This window comes from Rattus rattus, chromosome 15 (genome assembly GCF_011064425.1).
Source record: "Rattus rattus isolate New Zealand chromosome 15, Rrattus_CSIRO_v1, whole genome shotgun sequence".
NCBI classification, from domain to species: domain Eukaryota; kingdom Metazoa; phylum Chordata; class Mammalia; order Rodentia; family Muridae; genus Rattus; species Rattus rattus.
Genome location: NC_046168.1, coordinates 22,921,941 through 22,940,899, shown reverse-complemented (window position 1 = coordinate 22,940,899; position 18,959 = coordinate 22,921,941). Strand labels below are relative to the sequence as shown.

Sequence of the window (18,959 nt, the reverse complement as noted above, 5' to 3'; positions counted from 1 at the left end):
CACACACGAGTAAATGAAAGCAATCATGAAGAAAGCAGCACAATAAACAGACTGCAATTAATTTCAAAAGCCAGAAGGGATACAAAATGGCAGGCGAAAAGCTGCCTTTCACAAAGTCCAAGAACACACAAGAAGACAGTATCTCAAAAGTCACCATACCACTTACCCAACATTATCTACCGAGCCAGGTACCTCAGAGTTTCTACAAATTACAATAGTCTACATGTTCCAGACACCGCAAACTTATCTTCTTTTCATATTTAGTGCCATAACCTGCAAATTACTCATCCATGTTCACCAAAACAAAACTACATTTATAATAATCATGGCTACACCAGGATTAGGCCAGATCAAGCATGAAACAGGATTTGTATTTTGCAGCGGGCCTCAACCTGTGGATTGTTACCGCTTTGAGGATCAAAAGACCTCTTTACACAGAGGTAGCCTAAGACCATTAGAAAACACAACTGTTTACGCGTTACGATTCATAACGGTAGCAAAATTACAGATAAGAAGTAGCAATGAAAAGAATTTTATGGTTGGGAGTCGCCCCAACACAAGGAACTGTATTAAGGGTTGCAGCATTAGGAAGGTTGAGAGCCATTGCTTAAGGGAAAGGATTAAAAACAAAAATAAATGGTGGTACTGTGCCAGGCCGATAAACGATTCCCATTAGGCCAAAGTATTATTCAGTGTCATTACACTGGTCTCAAGGTAATCTACCGTGCAAACCATTAGCCTGTAGATTCAACTCCATCTTCCAACTTAGTCATGGACTGACTCATGAAGAGAGAAAGAACCCCGTGTTCAGAGCTCCACTTCGTCAACTGATAATAACCAATGGTAACAGGCAAAGCACGCCCATCTCCAATCCCACTCAACAGCTTTGCTGATGGAGACTACAAATTAACAGGAGTGCCTTTAAACGTGTCTATCCCTTCTGGGCAGCCGGCAACAGCTCTAATTATGCTCCGAGAGCATGTGTGCTAGGGCTGGTCGTAGCTTTCATTTTTAAACAACAACTGACTTTTCCAACAGCCTTATCATATTAAAACTAGTCGCGTGGAGACAAGTTTATCCAGCAGATATATACCACCTACTGTTTACCAGGCACCTAGATCCTATGCTGTGGAGTTCGCTGCGAGGGTCACTTGTCTGGCACACAAAGGTCTCATACCCAGTACTGCATAAAACTGGAGCCTACACAAGAGGGAGAGGCAGAAGGATCAGGAGTTCAAGGCTACGTAGTAGTTTCAAAGCCAACTGGAGCTACATGAGACCCTGTCTCAAAAACAATAAATAAATAAACAAACAAACAAAATAAAACAGGGTTGAAGAGATGGCTCAGCCATTAAGAACACATAGCACTCTTACAGGGTACCCCAAGTGCAATCCCATCACCCATGTTGGATGCCTTACAACTGCCTATAACCCCAGATCTGATGGACACCCCTGTTCTCCAAGCATACCCACACATGCACATAACCCCCCACCATACACACATACACATAACTAAAATTAAAATAAAAAAATGTAGGGTATAGCGGCGCACCCCTTTAATCCCAGCACTTGTGAAGCAGAGGCTCGTGGATCTCTGAGTAGTTCAAGGCCATCATGACCCACAGAGTGACCCTGCCTCAAAATTAAGCGTTAAACTTCATTTAGTTTAAAAACAAATCTGAAAGAAAGGAAGAAAGGGAGGGAGGTGGGGGGGAAGAAATCAAGATCTCAAAGAAAGACAAACAGCTAGCCGTGGGTTCAGCCTTGTTTAAAGGCAACAAACATATTTTAAGAGTACACTTAGGGGTTGGGGATTTAGCTCAGTGGTAGAGCGCTTGCCTAGCAAGCGAAAGGCCCTGGGTTCGGTCCCCAGCTCCGAAAAAAAGAAAAGAAAAAAAAAAAAGAGTACACTTGGAACCAACCTACTGGTGTGAAAACACTAACCAAGGACAACGTGTCCTGCACTTGCTAATTTATAGCGCTAATCGTCTAGGATGTGTGCATAGCTTCTTCCAAGGACCCCGGGGACTCTAACAGAGCTAAGCAGAAATGAAACCAGGAGGAAGGGAAGGGCTAGAGAAAGGAAGGCAAAAGCTAATCAGGAAACCCAGTGGTCTGACAGACTGGAGGACAAAGCCGCAATCAGACCTGGGAAGCATTGGAGAGCCAGTGTTTTCCACGTCCACAAGCTGAGTGTGAAGCAAATGTCTTCCCACTTAAGACTTATAAGAAACAGACGGAGCGAACACGGTATACGCTGTGTTTTCTATCCCCAAACACTGTTTTAATGAGTAACAGTTCAGAATTTCAACTTATTCGCAAGAAGAGAGGAACTCTAAAGCCAGACACAGAGGAGAGGACACCGGATAAAAATGGATTTTAGTAACTTCCAAAAGAAAAGGATGTTTTTTGACCAGGAAGCAAGGCAGCTTTCGGTTCTGTCCCTTCAGCTTGTTGACTCAAGTGAAAACTATTGGATTCCTCCTCCTTCCTGTGAGTCAAACTGGAAGTTCCACTAGCCTGCGAAGTCAGGCTCTTCTCTGTCCTTTCTCCTTCTTTCTTCCTCTATCTCAAGAGATGTTGTCCTATATTGTACAGGCTGGCCTCAAACTCAGGCAATCCTCCTGGCTCAGTATGCTGGGCAGTTAGAACCAAGCCATTTGCCTGCCAGCTCTTCAATTACCACAGACAACCTATGCAACATTATTTACTCAACAAGTAATATTAGTCCAAGTTATATTCATATTATAAAACCAATAGTCCAGGTGGCGGCAGCAAATGCCTTTAATCCCAGCACGTCTAAGGCACAGGCAGGCAGTTCTCCAAGTTCTAAGCCAGCCAGGTCTACACAGAGAAACCTTGTCTGGGGGTTGAGGAGTGGGGACCAACAGAACAGAATATTTCAACCAAGGTATGGCGCTTCAGTAACAAACTTTAGGCAATCACTCAATATGCTATTGCAGTCGGCACTGGTGGTAAATGCCTTTAATCCCAGCACTAGAGAGGCACGGAGGGCAGATTTCTGAATACGAGGTCAGCCTGGTCTACAGAATGAATTCCAAGACAGCCAGGGTTATATTATACAGTAAAACCTGCCTCAACCCCACCACACACCCCAAAAATGTACATTGTAAAGGTGTTTTATATTTTCTTTTAGGTCTGTTTGTTTGTTTAGTGTGTTGCCGGGTGTTCTTGGAAGTTCAGAGGAGAGCATCAGACCCCCTAGAACCTCAATTACCAACGGTTGAGAGCAGCCGTCTGGGTTCTATGCACTGAACCTACAAGAACAGCCAGGCACTTAACCACTGAGCCAGCTGATGTAAAGACAGCTTGCTAGCCCGATGCTGAGAAATGCTATTTTAAAATTAAGCCTACCGGGGAAACTGTAAGGCTTTACAGATTTTTATTAATTGTGTTAAAGAACTGCTACGTGCCTCTCTAATAATTAAGAATGGTAAATAAAGCACTCAGGATCAACTTTCGGCCAAATCCCCTAGACACTGCTAACCTATAAATGGACACATGACACGGTCTTTTCATTCACTCTCCAGTTCTCTGGATGCAAAACATGGTTTACCACGAATGGCCCACCACTTCTATCTGAAAACAAGCTGGTTTGGCTCTCAAACTTTAAGACTAGTTCTTCGAAAGATGAAAGGGAATCAAGTCATCAATTCTGAAAAGTAAACACAGGAGTAGGAAATGGAGCTCCACTGCGCCCGCCAAACCATGAGCTCAACCCCCAACACTGAGGAAACCAACTTGATAGTGCACTGGAGGAAGAGGCAGGAGGATCAGATGTCCAAGGTCATTCTCGACTATACAAAACAAAAATAAACCTAGCCGGTACTTACTTACCACCTCCACCACCGCCGCCACCACTACCACCACCACCACCACCACCACCACCACCACCACCACCACCACCACCACCACCACCACCACCACCACCACCACCACCACCACCACCAACACCAACCACCACACACCCAACTCCACCCCACACCAACAACCACCACCACCACCACCGCCACAACCACCACCACCACCACCGCCACGTTGCACAATGATCTGAGTACTGAGTGGGAGCTACAATCAATAGCTCTACTGACAGATGTGCACGGAAGAGACCTGTCCATGGAAAAGGCTTCGGGATGGTTATAAGATCACGGTATGTACTATGTATGTATAATACAAAACGGTTGCTACAAAGGGGCCCATTATCTTGTACAGCAAAGGCAAGCTAAAAAAAAAAAAAAGGTATGGCCGGACATTGTGGCTGCACCTTAATCCCAGCACCAGGGAGACAGAGGCGGGTGGATCTCTTTCAATCCAAGGCTGACCTGATCTATACATGGCGAGTTCCAGAAAAGCCAAGGCTACAGTGCGAGACCCTGCCTCAATAAAGGCAAGAAGAAGAAAAGGGTATGAAAGGGGGAGAAAAGTATATCTGAAAAATATTCCTGGAAAAAAAAAAAAGCTCATTAAAACAGACCGCCTTAAATAAGGCTTACACGCGCTCACATTGGAGAGCCACTTTTAATAGTATCAAAAGATAACCAGTGAGGGAGGCCACAGAGGAGGACCTGCAGAGCCTCCTGTTCCCAGTGCACACAATGACTTAATAGTTTAAAAAGCCTTCTGCCAGAACAGAAACAAAGAGCACACTGTGCGAGTGATACAGAGTGGATGTGAAGACCAAGCGGATGAGGGGAAGGAAGCAGACAGTCCAGGCTTCCGCAAGGCCTGGCTGGGGATGCCTTGGGAAAATAGCTCAGAGTGTACGCTCTGTCCATGGCGTGGCCAGTTTGATCAGTCGTTTTATGGTTCAACTCCTGCGGGCATATCTGCCTCTTCGGTCATAGCAGAGTTTGCCAGCGTTTGATTTGAGCTGCTACAGAAACCTTGCTTAGTTGAAATAGGAGTTGGAGTGTTTGTGTCAGCCATTATGCTTTTGGCTGTGACACAGCAAAATGTCGATCAAGCTATGTCTAGTAACGTTAAACCGTAAGTTTGTGAGTGCAGTAGTCAGCACTGACTGTCAACTCGACCCAGCCTAGCCTCACCAGAAAAAAAGGGCCAAGTCTCAGTGTAGTAATTGTCTTTATAAGATTTGCCTGTGGGCCACTTTTGGGATTTCGACCCCGATACTGCCTGAAGAACAATTGTGGCAGCCAGGACACCACGGCATCATCTACGCTCCAGGCCCTCTCGGCTCCGCGCCCTTGCACAAAGAAAACAGGAAGACCATGAGGAGGACAGAAGCAGCCACCCATGGAACCACGGGCTTGAAGTCCAAGGACTGAAAAGTCGCGGAGTCGTTTGCACGGGATGAATTGTTTTCAAAACAGTAAGAACCAAGCTCTTGCGAGATAAGATGTAGTAAAGGGGTTATTAAAACAGTGTACCTCGGGGTAGAGAGGTAGCTCGGCTGACACGGAGTGTGTCTGTCTGCCTGCCATGCACAAAAAGAGTCACAAGAGCAACAATCCCAGCACTCGGGAGATGGGAGAGGGCAGGAGTTAAAGTCAGCCTTAGCCACCCTTAGAGAATGCTAGCCAGCCTGAACCAGAGACCTTGCCTTGTCCTGAAGAAAATACAAAACAAAACAACAACAAGCTATATTCACTATGGCTTCGGTAGTTTCCAAATTTAACTACCGTATTTATACAGATTGAAAGCATTCTCTTCAGCATTGAAGAGATCTATCACACAGAGACACTTACCCTACCCAGGCTAGGATTTCTCTTTCAGACACGGCTATTTTTGTCTTCAATAAACACTCAAGGCAGAAATAAAAAGCAGGGTTGTAGATGGCACACATCACCCAACAAGGTGGAGGGGAGGGCTGTGACGGACTTCTATGGATCAATAAATTAGCTAGTTTCCCTCCAGGACATATGATTTACATCAACTGTCTTTGACACTCAGGGCAGAGTCACAAGTCCTGAGTGTACCATCCCCCTGCTTCGGACCGTCCTTTTGAGGGACCGCTTGTCATGAACAAGGGACAGTTCCGAACTGTTAGAATCTAAGCCAGACTGCCTTTCTAATCACCGACTTGCAGCAGCCTGGTAAAGGGAAAGCTAAACCCCCCACCAAGAGGAGGTGGGTGAATCTCTGACCCCTTAACAGGTACCCATGTTTGGGCACAACGGCCTGTTGCCTTCCCAATTCCCCAGGGAAGTTGCCAGCCACTAACACATCAATCAGAAGGCTACTATGAGGGCACACTCCCTCCCCCCTCCAAAATACTACTTCTCAACAAGATGTGTCCCTCCTCCTGTCTCCCCATCTTATAGTTGTACATTTCTTACTGGCAGTGCAACAGCCCTTTCCTTCCTTCTCCTTGACAGCCTGACCACGTGCTCACATGAAGCCACTCCCTTCCTTTGAGCGATAAGAAGGGATCATCACTCTTGTCTCCTCAAAGCCCCTGTCACGCCGTGTTCGAGGTGATAATAACTCTTTTAATAAATCTTACCCTAAAGGACAGTTTGACACAGTGCCTCCCTCCCCCTGCCTTGGGCCCAAATCTGAAAACTTTTGCTGATTCCTTTCTAAAAGGCAGGGGCTGAAGCGAAGGCAGATCCTCTGGGAATGATTGCAAGTGGAATGTTGGCCTCCTGGGCAGTACCCCCACTAAACCATGCTTAGGGGACACCGCCGTGTGAGTTAAAAGCACTTGCAGAAGGGAGAGTACTGCTCAGCTGTGATGCCAAAGACAGCCAAATGGAACTCTCCTATACGCTGTGTAAGGTCCGTTTTTCACCAAAGAATGATACCCCAGACTTGAATTATATGCAAAAGCAAGGGGCATTTTATTCTGCAGAAATCCACATTGGGGGGAGGGGGTCTCTCATTCCAAGATGGAGAGATAAGCAATTGGGCTTGCAGGCCCGATTTAAAGCACATTAGGGGATCCCGGGGTAGGTGGGCTCTGTTTTACTCTGCTCCTTGGGCTTCAAGACCTTATTTCCACCTACCTGGCCACTGACAAACTCTTCCTGGATATTCCAGGGACAACCAATTCCAGGATCCTAAAGCCAAAACTGCTTCTTCAACCTCGGCACCTGGACATCATCTGAGACTGGCCACCTGGGGTCTAAGTTGGAATCAGAGCGTCGTAGGAAAACGTCCCTTTTGTTCTCCACTGCTCTGGCTAGATGGTCTGACCTGAATCTAATCTCCTGTGCTGGAACCACTACTGTAGCTTCTTACCTGGTCTCCCCGTCGCTGCCCTACATTCCCCATCCTTCATGCTAGGATTACTCCAAAACAAAGGGCTGTCTCATTTCCCTTTGCAAAGCTCCTGCTGAGTCCTGCTACTCACAGAACAAAAATAGCGTGTAGCAGCTAGAGAGGCCCAGAGGCAAAAATGTGACCAATACCCAATCAGAAGAACCGCAGGAAAAGGCCCCAGAGAATAGGGAACTTGATGAGGGGAAAACAAAGGGCCTTTGCCAAACAAAGCAGGTTAAATCTGCTCAAAGAGCCCTGACAGGTACCTGAGGATCCGAGTCTAAAACAAAGGTTACAAGGCAAGTAGCTAGCTACCTGCTGAGGCAGCCCAAAGCAAACTAAAGTCAGACCCCAGGCTAGACTTCCAAGCAAAAAATCTGAGCTGCCTCTGAGGAACACATCTGTTTTCTTACATACCCCACAACACCCACTCCACCTTCTCCAGCAGGCCACAAACAAATGCCCTGGAGGCCCAAGTAACCAAGAGACCCGCAGGAGTTCAGACTCCTGTGGTCTAACCAGATTCCTCCCCGAAAGACCAAGAAAGCCTCTCCAGGAAAAGGTCAAGGATTTGGTGTGTCAAAAGGACAGTAAACTCCCCACTCCCAAGGAAGTTACGCCGTCTCCTACCGGTGGCAGGCACGTCCTTTCTTATCATCATTTAGATAAAGCCGTGAGGGCCAGACCAGCCCACTCTGCTGTGAATGTTAATGACCTTAAGAACTCCACTAGGCTGCACTTTGGAGCTCTAAAGTCCTTTTGCACCCTACCTCTCCACACCCTAAGGAGTAGCCTTAGAGAACCTGAGTACTGACATTTTCTAGAAGCGCTTTCTGTGCTCAATATACCCTAATCCTATGCTACCCATCCTAGGAACTTTTAAGCAAACCTCCCCCTCTCTATGCTTTCTATCACGTATGGTGGAGCTCCTTCTCGGGCCAACCTCCAAAGACGACTGTGTTGTTATCACCTTTGATGTCTTCCAGATTAATGGCCAGCTTCTCTTGGGTGCTCCAGGCAAACCAATTGTTCCTCTGATATGACAGGAGTCTGACATGACTACGTTGCATGGAAAGTTATACTGGAAATGGCTTCTTAATAAATGTAAGTTTGTTCTCAATACAGCCAGCTCAAGGCCTTGGATGGACACTGCACTCACCTTGGCTGTCATACACAAGGGCAGACAACAAAACAAGTTGCTTGGCCTCTCCAGGAGCTGGAAAGGCCAGGGCAAAGTCTTCGCAGACTTCCTGTGCAGATAGTTCCAAGAGACTTATCCACAGCCCAGTTCTCCTCAGCGCTAAAGTTCCCAACTGGAAGATGCTATCTCGTGTTTCCTGAATGAAGTATTAGGGGAAAGGTTTCGATGTACTCTTAAAATAATGAGCTTTGAGTTCTATTGAACACACCGTAGACTGGGGCCCAAAGAGCCCAGAGAATGCAGAGCAGTGGGGGGGGGGGCGGACAGACTGACTGAGAATTAACCAGATTGACAGTGTGTGACAGTCAGCACAGAAGAAAGAAAGGTAGGAAGAGATGGGCATAGGGGAAAAGGCCCAAGGAAGAGTCAACTAAACAACAGGAGACCTGTGTGTAGGAACATACATGACCAACCCTGTCTACACCCAAAGAGTAGAGAAATACCGTAACTCCTAGCTAACAAGTTCATGTGATGTGGCTTGTAAGGACTTAATGGAGTAGATCGGAAACATTTTTTTTTTCAGTGAAAGGAATCCCAGCAGACAGATCTCTGAGTCTGAGGCCATCCTAGGCTACAGAGTGATAGCCAGGGCTACACAGAGAAACCGTGTGTGTGTGTGTGTGTGCATGTGTGTTTGGGGGGGGAGGGGCGGCTGGCTAGAGAGATGGCTCAGTGGTTAAGATGGTTGAGAGCACTGTTTGCTCTTCCAGAACACTGGGGTTTAATTCCCAGAACCCACATGACAGCTCATAATCGTCGATAACTTCTGCTTCATGACACCCAACAATCCCTTTGGGCTTCTGCATGCACATGATGCAGACACACAAGCAAATACTCAAGCACATAAAATAATTTAAAAAAATAATAATAAAATAAAAAGAACTTCCATGTAGCACACTCCAGTCACTAGGAAGTTTTGCTCTGGGATATAACTGGTGTGGGAATTCCGAGCACCGAGAGAAGTATGCTTATCCAATGGAGAACTACAAGGAATAGGTGATGGCCTAGAGAGCCCCACAAGGCACCTGTGGCTTCGAGGGAAAGCACTCATGCAATTGGCTGAGGCACTGTGAACTCTCTGACCACATCTGCCACATCATTTTCACTTCAGAAAACAGCTGACAGACTGTGGTATCTGACCTGCATTTAAGAAAGTGACCTGACAGTCCTTGTCGCCAAACACAAACTTTAAATTTCCTAGTGAAACCCTATAAAGATACCTTAAAATATTCTTGTGCAGAATCTCACAGTTAAATATCTGGTAAAATAATGTTCTTCAAAGGAGTTCAACGTTTAAGGAGTTACATGGAAAAGTAAAAAGTTTCTATAGGATTAAATGGCATTTATGATGTCTAAAATGGCAAGAAAGAAAACAAGTTGTGTTTAAAACTTTTTCCTAAATGTCCTAAGCAATACCCAACTTCTAAATGATAAGATATTAAGTGTGGCAGAATTAATAAAGATCTCCTAATAGAGATTCAAAACATCCAACTTAGGGTCAATAAAAAACAGTCTTACATAGTCTATGTACCATGTCTATGAAAATTTTGCCCAATTCAGGCTAAAATGTGAGCTGCTGTCAGAAGTATCAAAAATTTCAAGAGAATGGATTGTTGTTCATGTTTACCTAAAGAAAACCCACATTAAAGGACCAAATTGTTAAAACAACAACAATAATAATAATAATAATAATAATAATAATAATAATAATAATAAAATCCATACTCCTTCAAACTTTACCCAAAACTTCTAGTTGGCAATGACACGAGAAGGTCTTTCTAAGTATTATCATCTGACTGTATACTTATTAAATCCAACAAGGAGAAAGATCACATAGTGATTTTTTTTTCCATAAGAAATCAGTCTGGATGAGGCTACAGTCTCTCCCCTGAAACTCATCACCATTATCTAAAACACACACACACACACACACACACACACACACACACACACACACACACACACACACACGCCCTCTTCAGGGATAAGAATTTCACCTTAAAATTCTGCAGGTGTTTTTCCTCTCTGAAAGAAATGACATTTTTGGATAACTCCGGGGAGAAACCCTGACTCAACAGAAGACAACTGAATATCTAATGAAAAATGACAGAGTATGCCCTGTTACCAAGTCACTCAGCATTAAATGCCCAACGACAAGAAGACTCAGCCAAGCTTAGTGAACAGGATGTGTTTTAACAACCATATAAATCCATAGAATATTTCATTCATAAAACAAAGCCATATGTCAGCAGCAGGAGAAATGAGGAATTGGAATATTTCGATAAAGAAGCCAAGATCAAAGGTGTATTTGGAGCAAAAGTCAAAAGTAACTCACAGAAAGTTAACAATTTAAACCCAGAAATTGCCGTGCATAATTGTTTTCATCGGTATTTTGCCTGAGCAGGCATCTCACAGGTAAGGTAGAAGATGAATTTAACAAGAAGACTCAAGCCGATTTACAGAGCTGGGTTTCAACAGCTAAAATGTCTCAAGTGTGCTGCAAACGTCTGTTGACCTGCAATGCCACGATAGATACTCTTGACCTTCCTCGCAGTTCCTACAGACTGGTACCTCATATTTTCCCTACCTGTTATTTTATAAATAAATAAATAAATAAATAAATAAATAAATAAATAAATAAATAAATGTGTCTGGATAAAATTACAATTAAACGCTACCCCATTAAATAAAGTAGTGATGAATATTCAAGAAAGGGACAAGAGGCACTACACACACACACACACACACACACACACACAGACACACACACACACACACACCCCACTCACCAGCCACCAGACCCCTCATTTCCTTGCATCTCCTGAGTGCGACCTTTTAAGTTCATCTAAAGGTTTTTTAACCAAGCGAATACGCCCAAGCATTATCTTCGACAGTTTTGAAATAAATAAGTCAAATCAGATGCTTTGGTTCAGCTTCCAAACCCCTCAACACAAGTTACCTTCCTTCAGACCATAGGAGGTGAGGGTGTGTCTGGGTGCTTACCGATGCCTGGAGCCACATAGATGAAATAGAGACAGGACGTGGAGAGGGAGAAGAAGAAGATGAAGGCGATCAGGGAGCGATTGGAGACCCGCATCATCCGCTTGAGCGCAGACATCTTCCTCTGCCCTACCAGCAGCTCCGGCTGCGCTCTCAGGCCAGACTCCGGGCCACCGTCCAGGCCCTAAACTTCCATGAATGTACCGGGTGGGTAGCGGGGTCCGGCCGGGGAGGTTATGGGAAGAAGAACCAAGCCGGGAAGGAGAAATGGATGCAATGAATGGGAGGTGGTAGAGCAGCGGGAAGGGTGTTGAAAGGATGCGGAGAAATGTGGAGGGAGGCAGGGAGATCGGGCTCCGTGGAGGCCAAAGCCACGGGCCAGGCTGGAGGAGCTCTGCGATGCGGAGCGCGGCCCGCGCGCTGCAGCGAGTCGGGGTCCCCGCACCTGGGGCGGTGTCCAAGAGGCGAGTCCGGGCGATCGGGACCCGGGCCGGGTCGCGTGCGCTCTGCGGGCCTGTGCCTCCGCGAGCGCTGCCAGTGCGGGGCTCTAACGTGGGCGCCGGGGCACGCGAGGCGCGGGCGGCCGCGTTGAACCAGGGGCCGCGGAGCGGGCGCTCGCCGGTGCGCGGCCTGCACCTCATTCCGCGCCGGGCCCCAGAGCGCAGCGGCGGCCTCGGGAGCCGAGGGCAGGCCAGGGCGGCGTCCCGGCCAGCGGCGAGTGCACCCGGGTTCCGCTTGCTGCCGCCGCCCGCTGCCCAGCCGGCCAAGGCAACCGCATTCCCGCCGCCGGGCCCGAGGGAGAGGCGGCGCCGCCCCCGCACGGACCCCGGACTACCCGGCGGATGCGCGCGGCCGGGGCCCGGAGGACGAAGGAAACAGATGACAAACACGCGGCGATCTCGGACTGCGGACACCCACGAGGACAATCCCGGCAGCCCTGTGCGCCCCGAGACCCCTGCAGGCTCCGCCCGCCCGTGCACAACTCGCCAGGCGGCGCTGCGCCGGGAGAAGAGGAACCAAGAGCCCTAGCCCCTGGAGCGCCGCGGGTTCTGATTGGTCCTGTTACTCCGCGCCAGCATCCCCACCTCGCCCCGCCCACCCGGTCACCATCCCTGGTGGACCAGACACTAAGCAAGTACCGGGTCCTCAGCATGGGATGCGCTCTGCACCAGGGATGACGTTTGTGGGAAACAAGGACCTTATGGAGAAGGATGAAGGAGATACATTTCCCTCGTGGATTTATGGACTGTCGATGCGATGTGGGCCTGTGTGTATCCGTTATGCCTTGACCAGCCTTCTCATTGAAGGTGAATACAGTCACTAGGCCCACCAGCACGGCAGCCCCATTCACTTAGCTAACCCGCAAGCTGACCAGTGAATGGATACATCTCCTAGGCACAAGGCTACCCTTGGTTCGAATGTTTCTTGCTGCTAGCTACGTAACTGGGTTCCTTACCTACAGCACACGTTCCCGGCATATTGTGTGCAGGTGTTTCTTTTCAGCTGATCATGACTACATAAACCATCCCAGCAGGACTACAGGTAGATTCCAAAGAGACATGTGTTCCTTCCCTTAGCCATCAGACTATTAAAAACAAAACAAAACAAAAAAAAAATGGAATTTCTCCGTAGTATCATGCTGGGGAAGGAACTAGGTCAAGATGGAAGGGACCACACTCAGACCAGAACTGCTTAGTTAGGCATATCTCTTGCCCTGCATTACAAACGAAACCTCAAGTCAGGACTCGGTGGGGTGGGGTGGGGTGGGGTGGGGTCACTGTATCTCTTTATTTGTGTCTTCTCCCATTGTGGTCACATTAAGTAAATCTTTTGTTTTGTTTTGTGTTGTTTGTCACTGTTACTTAGCTGTTTAATTGTCCTGTTGAGGGCAGGGGCTTGGATAGCCAGGGCCCAGACTCAGATCTTAACGATTCTAGCAACAGTTGTGTGCGCTTGTATCGTTATTTGCAAGATCCTATCCCTGGGCAGGTCAGACACAGGTGGATCCCAGGAGCTCCCTGTCCCGCCACCTATTGGGTAATCGTCGAGCTGTGGATTCTGTGACAGACTACTCAACTCCATGTCTCAAACACCAAGGTAGAGTAGAGAATGACATCCAGTGTCAACCTCTGCCCTCCACCTGCACAGACACATACATGTGTGTATGAAGCTGTATGCATACACAAACATGCACATATGCATGGTACAGAAGACCGACTGTTCTGGAATAAAACACCCCTCCACAACTCCATCAGAAAACAAGTTTAGAGGCTGGAAAGATGGCTCAGTGGTTAAGAGCACTGAATGCTCTTACAGAGAACCTGGGTTCAACTCCCAGCACCTACATGGCAGCTCACCGCTGTCTGTAACTCCAAGATCTGACACCGTCACACAGACATACATGAAGGCAAAACACTAGTGCACATTAAATAAAAATAAATTAAGAAAAAAGGAAACAAGTTCATGTGGTGACTTTATTAAACAAGTTGATGCCTTTAAAGGACACAGGGGAGCCTGGTACATTGTGAGCACTAGTGGAATCCTTGTTTCATTTATTCCTCAAGTGTGGTGACACATGCGTTTGATCTCAGCACTCCGGAGGCAGAGGTAGGTGGATCCCTGAGTTTGAGCCCAGCCTAGGCTACAGAGTGAGTTTCAGGACAGCCAGGGCTACACAGAGAAACCCTGCCTCAAAAAGGCAAGAAGAAAGAAAGGAGAAAAAGAGAAGGAGAAGGAGAAGGAAGAGGGGGAGAAGGAGGAGGAGGAGGAAGAGAAAAAGAAGAAGAGGAAGAAGAAGAAGAAGAAGAAGAAGAAGAAGAAGAAGAAGAAGAAGAAGAAGAAGAAGAAGAAGAAGAAGAAGAAGAAGAAGAAGATGATGATGATGATGATAAGGAGGAAGGAGAGAATGTGAAAATGTGGGAGGATAGAGAAATTGTTTATTGTCTGTCTCTACTTGATGTAATGTAAAGTAAGAATGAGCAGTATCCAAGTTTATGAGCATGCTAAAAATATTTTATATGATAGAAGAGGGAATGGGAAATAGAATAGCATATAGTCTCTCACAGGCCAGGCGCTGTAGAACATATCTGTAATTCCAGGAAACGCTACAGGTTTGAGACCAGCAAATAAATATCCGGCCCGCCAAGCTAACCTAACAAGATCCTATTTCTTCAAACAAAAGAGATAACATCTCATTTTTATTGTTGCTAAGGCTTCAATCCTCCATATTGTATCACTGGATGAACAGGTAATTATGGGGCTCAGGCTATGGTCGAGTTGCTGAGGTGTTTAGTCAAGCATGAGGGACTGAGTTCTGATCCTCAGCACTCAGGTAAAAAACTGCACGTGGTGAGGCTCATCTGCAATCTTACTTCTGGGAGAGTGAGGACAGCCAGACTACCTGCATCAGGGAGCTCAGATTCAGAGAGAGACCCTACCTCGATAATTAAAGCCAAGAGGTAGACAGAAAGACACCTGCACATCCGAACCAATCAACACCATGCATATACCACACACAGAAAATCGATTTTAACTTGATAAGCATATTAATAGATAGTATTATACCTTGTTCTATGCGCGGTCTTTTTACCTGAGACTCGGAAATAATATTGGGTTAATAAATTATGCTTAAACAACTGAATATTTCACAAAAATTTTTATATAATTAAATGTAAATCACCTGAAAGTTAGACACTAGCATGAGTTATACAATTCTTTTTTTTTTTTATTAACTTGAGTATTTCTTATATACATTTTGAGTGTTATTCCCTTTCCCGGTTTCCGGGCAAACATCCCCCTCCCCCTCCCCTTCTTTATGGGTGTTCCCCTCCCCACCCTCCCCCATTGCCACCCTCCCCCAACAATCTAGTTCACTGGGGTTCAGTCTTAGCAGGACCCAGGGCTTCCCTTCCACTGGTGCTCTTACTAGGATATTCATTGCTACCTATGAGGTCAGAGTCCAGGATCAGTCCATGTATAGTCTTTAGGTAGTGGCTTAGTCCCTGGAAGCTCTGGTTGCTTGGCATTGTTGTACATATGGGGTCGCGAGCCCCGAGTCATACAATTCTTTATACATATGTTGTAGTACAGAACCTTCTCTTAAAATAAAATTTTCCCTCTTAAATGATCAGAATTCTGCTGAGTAAAAAAAGATATCGATTTCTTCAATATTTAGGCTTTATTGAAGAAATTTTAAAATAAATGTCATATCGACATGGAAACTTGGTCACATTAAAGCCATACCTTCATGTTCAGATATACAGCATTTATGAAATAATGTCTAATAAAAATTTATAGAAAATCCCTAGTTCAACATTTGACCCACATTTTGTGCTGACCTCCACAGGCCTTCTGGAACACCCTGTCAGATTTTCAAGGATTCAGACGACTTACTTGCACGTCATTTCACGACACCCCGTTGGCGAGCGTTATAGGACACTTGGGGATAAGGAAACAGGAGCTAGACAGGTGAACAAAAACAACTAACCTCAGGTCAAGCATGAATGAGGAACAGAGCTGGGAGCTCCGCCAGTCGTTATCAGCCAAGGTGACCTCTTGCCCTTCCTGCTAGCCTCACATGCACCATCTTCCCCTGGACTCCTTCGCTTGTCACGGTAGGGCTTCTAGCGAGTGAGCATTTATCGTCTCTGTCGGGGTTGATAGGGACGATCTGTGGCTCCAGCTTTCTGTAGCAGTTTTGTCATAAGCGTCTGTGCCAGGATTCTGTCTCAGTGGTCCCACATGGAACTGTTCTGGGAGGGAAGCGTAGTGTACGAAGGCCAGGCCCCTTGTGGGAGTTAGATCATTTCCATCTGGTCCATAAACCAAAATGGAAGATTAGCAGAGTGCGGTAGCTTTATCCGTTCTTCTCCTCAGATTGGTTTAGGCAGGTTTATTGAGCAGTTTGCATCACGGAGAATCCGAACCACCTGATAGTCACCGATGGGCCCCAGTCCAGGGCCAGCCAATCCAAGGCTGACTGGAGTAAGAAGCCTGCCTGGAGGAAATGAGGAGTCATTCAGAATACCCTCGGGCTGTGCACTGAGCAGACAGGCACGAGGAATGAAGGGGGGGGGTTGTTTTCACTTTTTAGTTTTAGTTTTTACTTTGAACGTGGTCTTGAATAGCCCAGGCCGACCTCAGGCTCACTGTGTAACTGAAAATGACCCTGAATCCTGATCCTCCAGGCTCTGCCTTTCAGAGATTACACCCATTCAATGACACGCCCAGCCGAAGAATGAAGATAGAAGGATCAAAGTGTCGCACTGGCCCACAGAAAGCAAAGCCCATTGTCCTCCCTGGGAAGGGGTGGTCTTAGACACCCAGGTTGAATAAAAAGGCTGCCTTTGCTCCTCTGAGGCTATAAATACGTGGGGCTTGTGCAGCCCAAAAAGACTGAGTGAAATCCCCCTGCTCACACACATATGCATGTGGATAAAATAAGGACATGACCTCTCCAAGACAAGGTTGCCAAGGAGGGTTTTATTGCTACTTATTGCAATGGAAGCACACACCGTGGCTTCGTGCTGATGGCGTCATCTGCCGCAATGGAGGCAAAGCGCATCCTTGCTATTTAAAAATGTGTTTTCCTAAGCAAAAGTTGTGTATATAATAAGGGATGGGTTGTACCTGTAAGGCTGGTACAGAGTCAGACAGTCCTCTGTGGGGGAGTGAGGCTGATTATAGGGAAGATGAAAAACGATGCAAGCGACTGATGGGAGGGCTGCGGGTCATTACCACACCAAACCCGAGTGTAGTTCTCATAGCCATCTCATACTACAGTACCATGGGAAGCAAAGCCACAGGCCAACAGGAACAGATTTGCTGAACTACATAAAAGACATTTGCTCTCACCCCAAAAATTCCCTGTTCAATAGGATGCCAAGGTCAATAGAATCTTCAGTCCCTCGTCCTGAGCCTCAAGCATACCTCCTCTTATGGTTCCATGCCTTAGCAGGCCGGGAAATCTGCGACAGACCCTGACCTGCCTTGACTCTGCCTGGCAGACAGTCTCCTTTCCTCCCTCCCTCCCTCTCTCTCTCTTTCTTTCTCTCTCTGTTTTTTCCTGCTTCAGAGAAGTGGCAAATGGCCCCTGGCTATAGATTATTTCTCCACCAGTGAAACGAGCCAATTCAAGCCAGATTAGAATATCTTAAAGGCAGATGTGTTGGGAAGCTGCTCTGAGAGTGCCACCACTGCCTGGCTCTCTTCTTGAGGTAAAAGGCCTCTTTCATAACACATGACCTTCCATCTATTAGTAGTTCTCACCCTGTGGGTCTCGACCCCCTTCACAGGGGTTGTTGAGAACCATCAGAAAACGTAGATATTTGCCTTACAAATCATAACAGTTATGAAGTAGCAATGAAACTAACGTTATGGTTGAGGTCACCACCACATGAGGGATGACTGCTTCAGGAAGGGTGAGAACCACTGGCCTAAATCTTCTATCTGAGGCATTCACCTGTGAGTATAACACTTCTGCTGCTAGTGTGCTCTGGTTGAGGGAAGGCAGACTGTTTATTTGTTTTGTTGTTGCTGTTATTGTTGGTGGTGCTGGTTACTGATAGGCCTCTCTCTCTTGGTGCAAATACAGGCCAGATTAAAAGTAGATAAAGTCAGGTTTACTAGGAAGCAGCTCTCCGGTGGATTCCTGATCTCAGAGGTAGAGGTCAGTGAAGTCACACATCCCGGGTAAAGCAAGGGGGTTTTACAGAGCTTAGGTGAGGAGTGAGGATGTGCTAGCTAGGACCTGGGAGGGTGTTCACACATCGTCAGAACCTGAGCCCCTGGGTGGATACTATTGGGTGGGTTGCTGGAATTTGAGAGATGAGGAATGATAATGTATTAGTCTGGAGTTTTCTCCAAGTGGGAGGCAGAGTTTTCTTTGTGGGGATGGGTTGTGGGGAAGGAGGGCAGAGATGGGGCTCCCTAGCTTGTTGGGGGTCGGGGGAATGAGCAGGGGTTCCAGCCTAGCAGTTAGGGTTTCATTGCACAGCCACAGGAAGGACAATGTTACTGTAAACGGGAATAAGCTACTATAAAAGGCAAGAACATTAGATATGTCACAGGTACCTAAAAGAAAGAAGCAAAACCCTTTTACCCACAAAGTCAGAGTAACACCAGGTAACCACGGCCAGTGAGCCTTGGCCAGATGACACACATCTCGCAACACTAAGCAAATAGGTAATATAATATAGCAAGTCGAAAATGCAGTGAGTTTTCCTTTTTCCATTTTTCTTGTGTATATGTGTACATATATATGTGGATGTCCATTCAGGTGTGTGGATGAACAAGTATGGAGATCAGAGCTTGATATTAAAGCATGTATGGAGACTTCAATGATCATCCTCAGGCTAGATTCATTTATAAAGAGCACCGTTTGCTCTTCCAGAGGACCCGGGTTTCACTCCCAGAACCCACGTGGCAGCTCACAACTGCAGCTCCAGAGGATCCAACACTTCCGGCCTCGGGGGGCATCAGGCATGCAAGTGAGTACACAGACACACATACATACAGG

General features: G+C 46.6%; 1 protein-coding gene across 1 annotated transcript in view; it reads right to left on the bottom strand.

Annotated features, from left to right (window-relative positions):
• The window catches only part of B4galt6 (beta-1,4-galactosyltransferase 6), a 59,427-nt gene extending 47,023 nt beyond the window's left edge, over positions 1-12,404 (bottom strand). Inside the window, exon 1 of the mRNA XM_032886262.1 lies at positions 11,447-12,404. Within this exon, the coding sequence (XP_032742153.1) occupies positions 11,447-11,561 (115 nt within the window). The 5' untranslated portion in view covers positions 11,562-12,404. The remainder of the gene's footprint in view (positions 1-11,446) is intronic.
• Between the last annotated feature and the right edge of the window lie 6,555 nt (positions 12,405-18,959).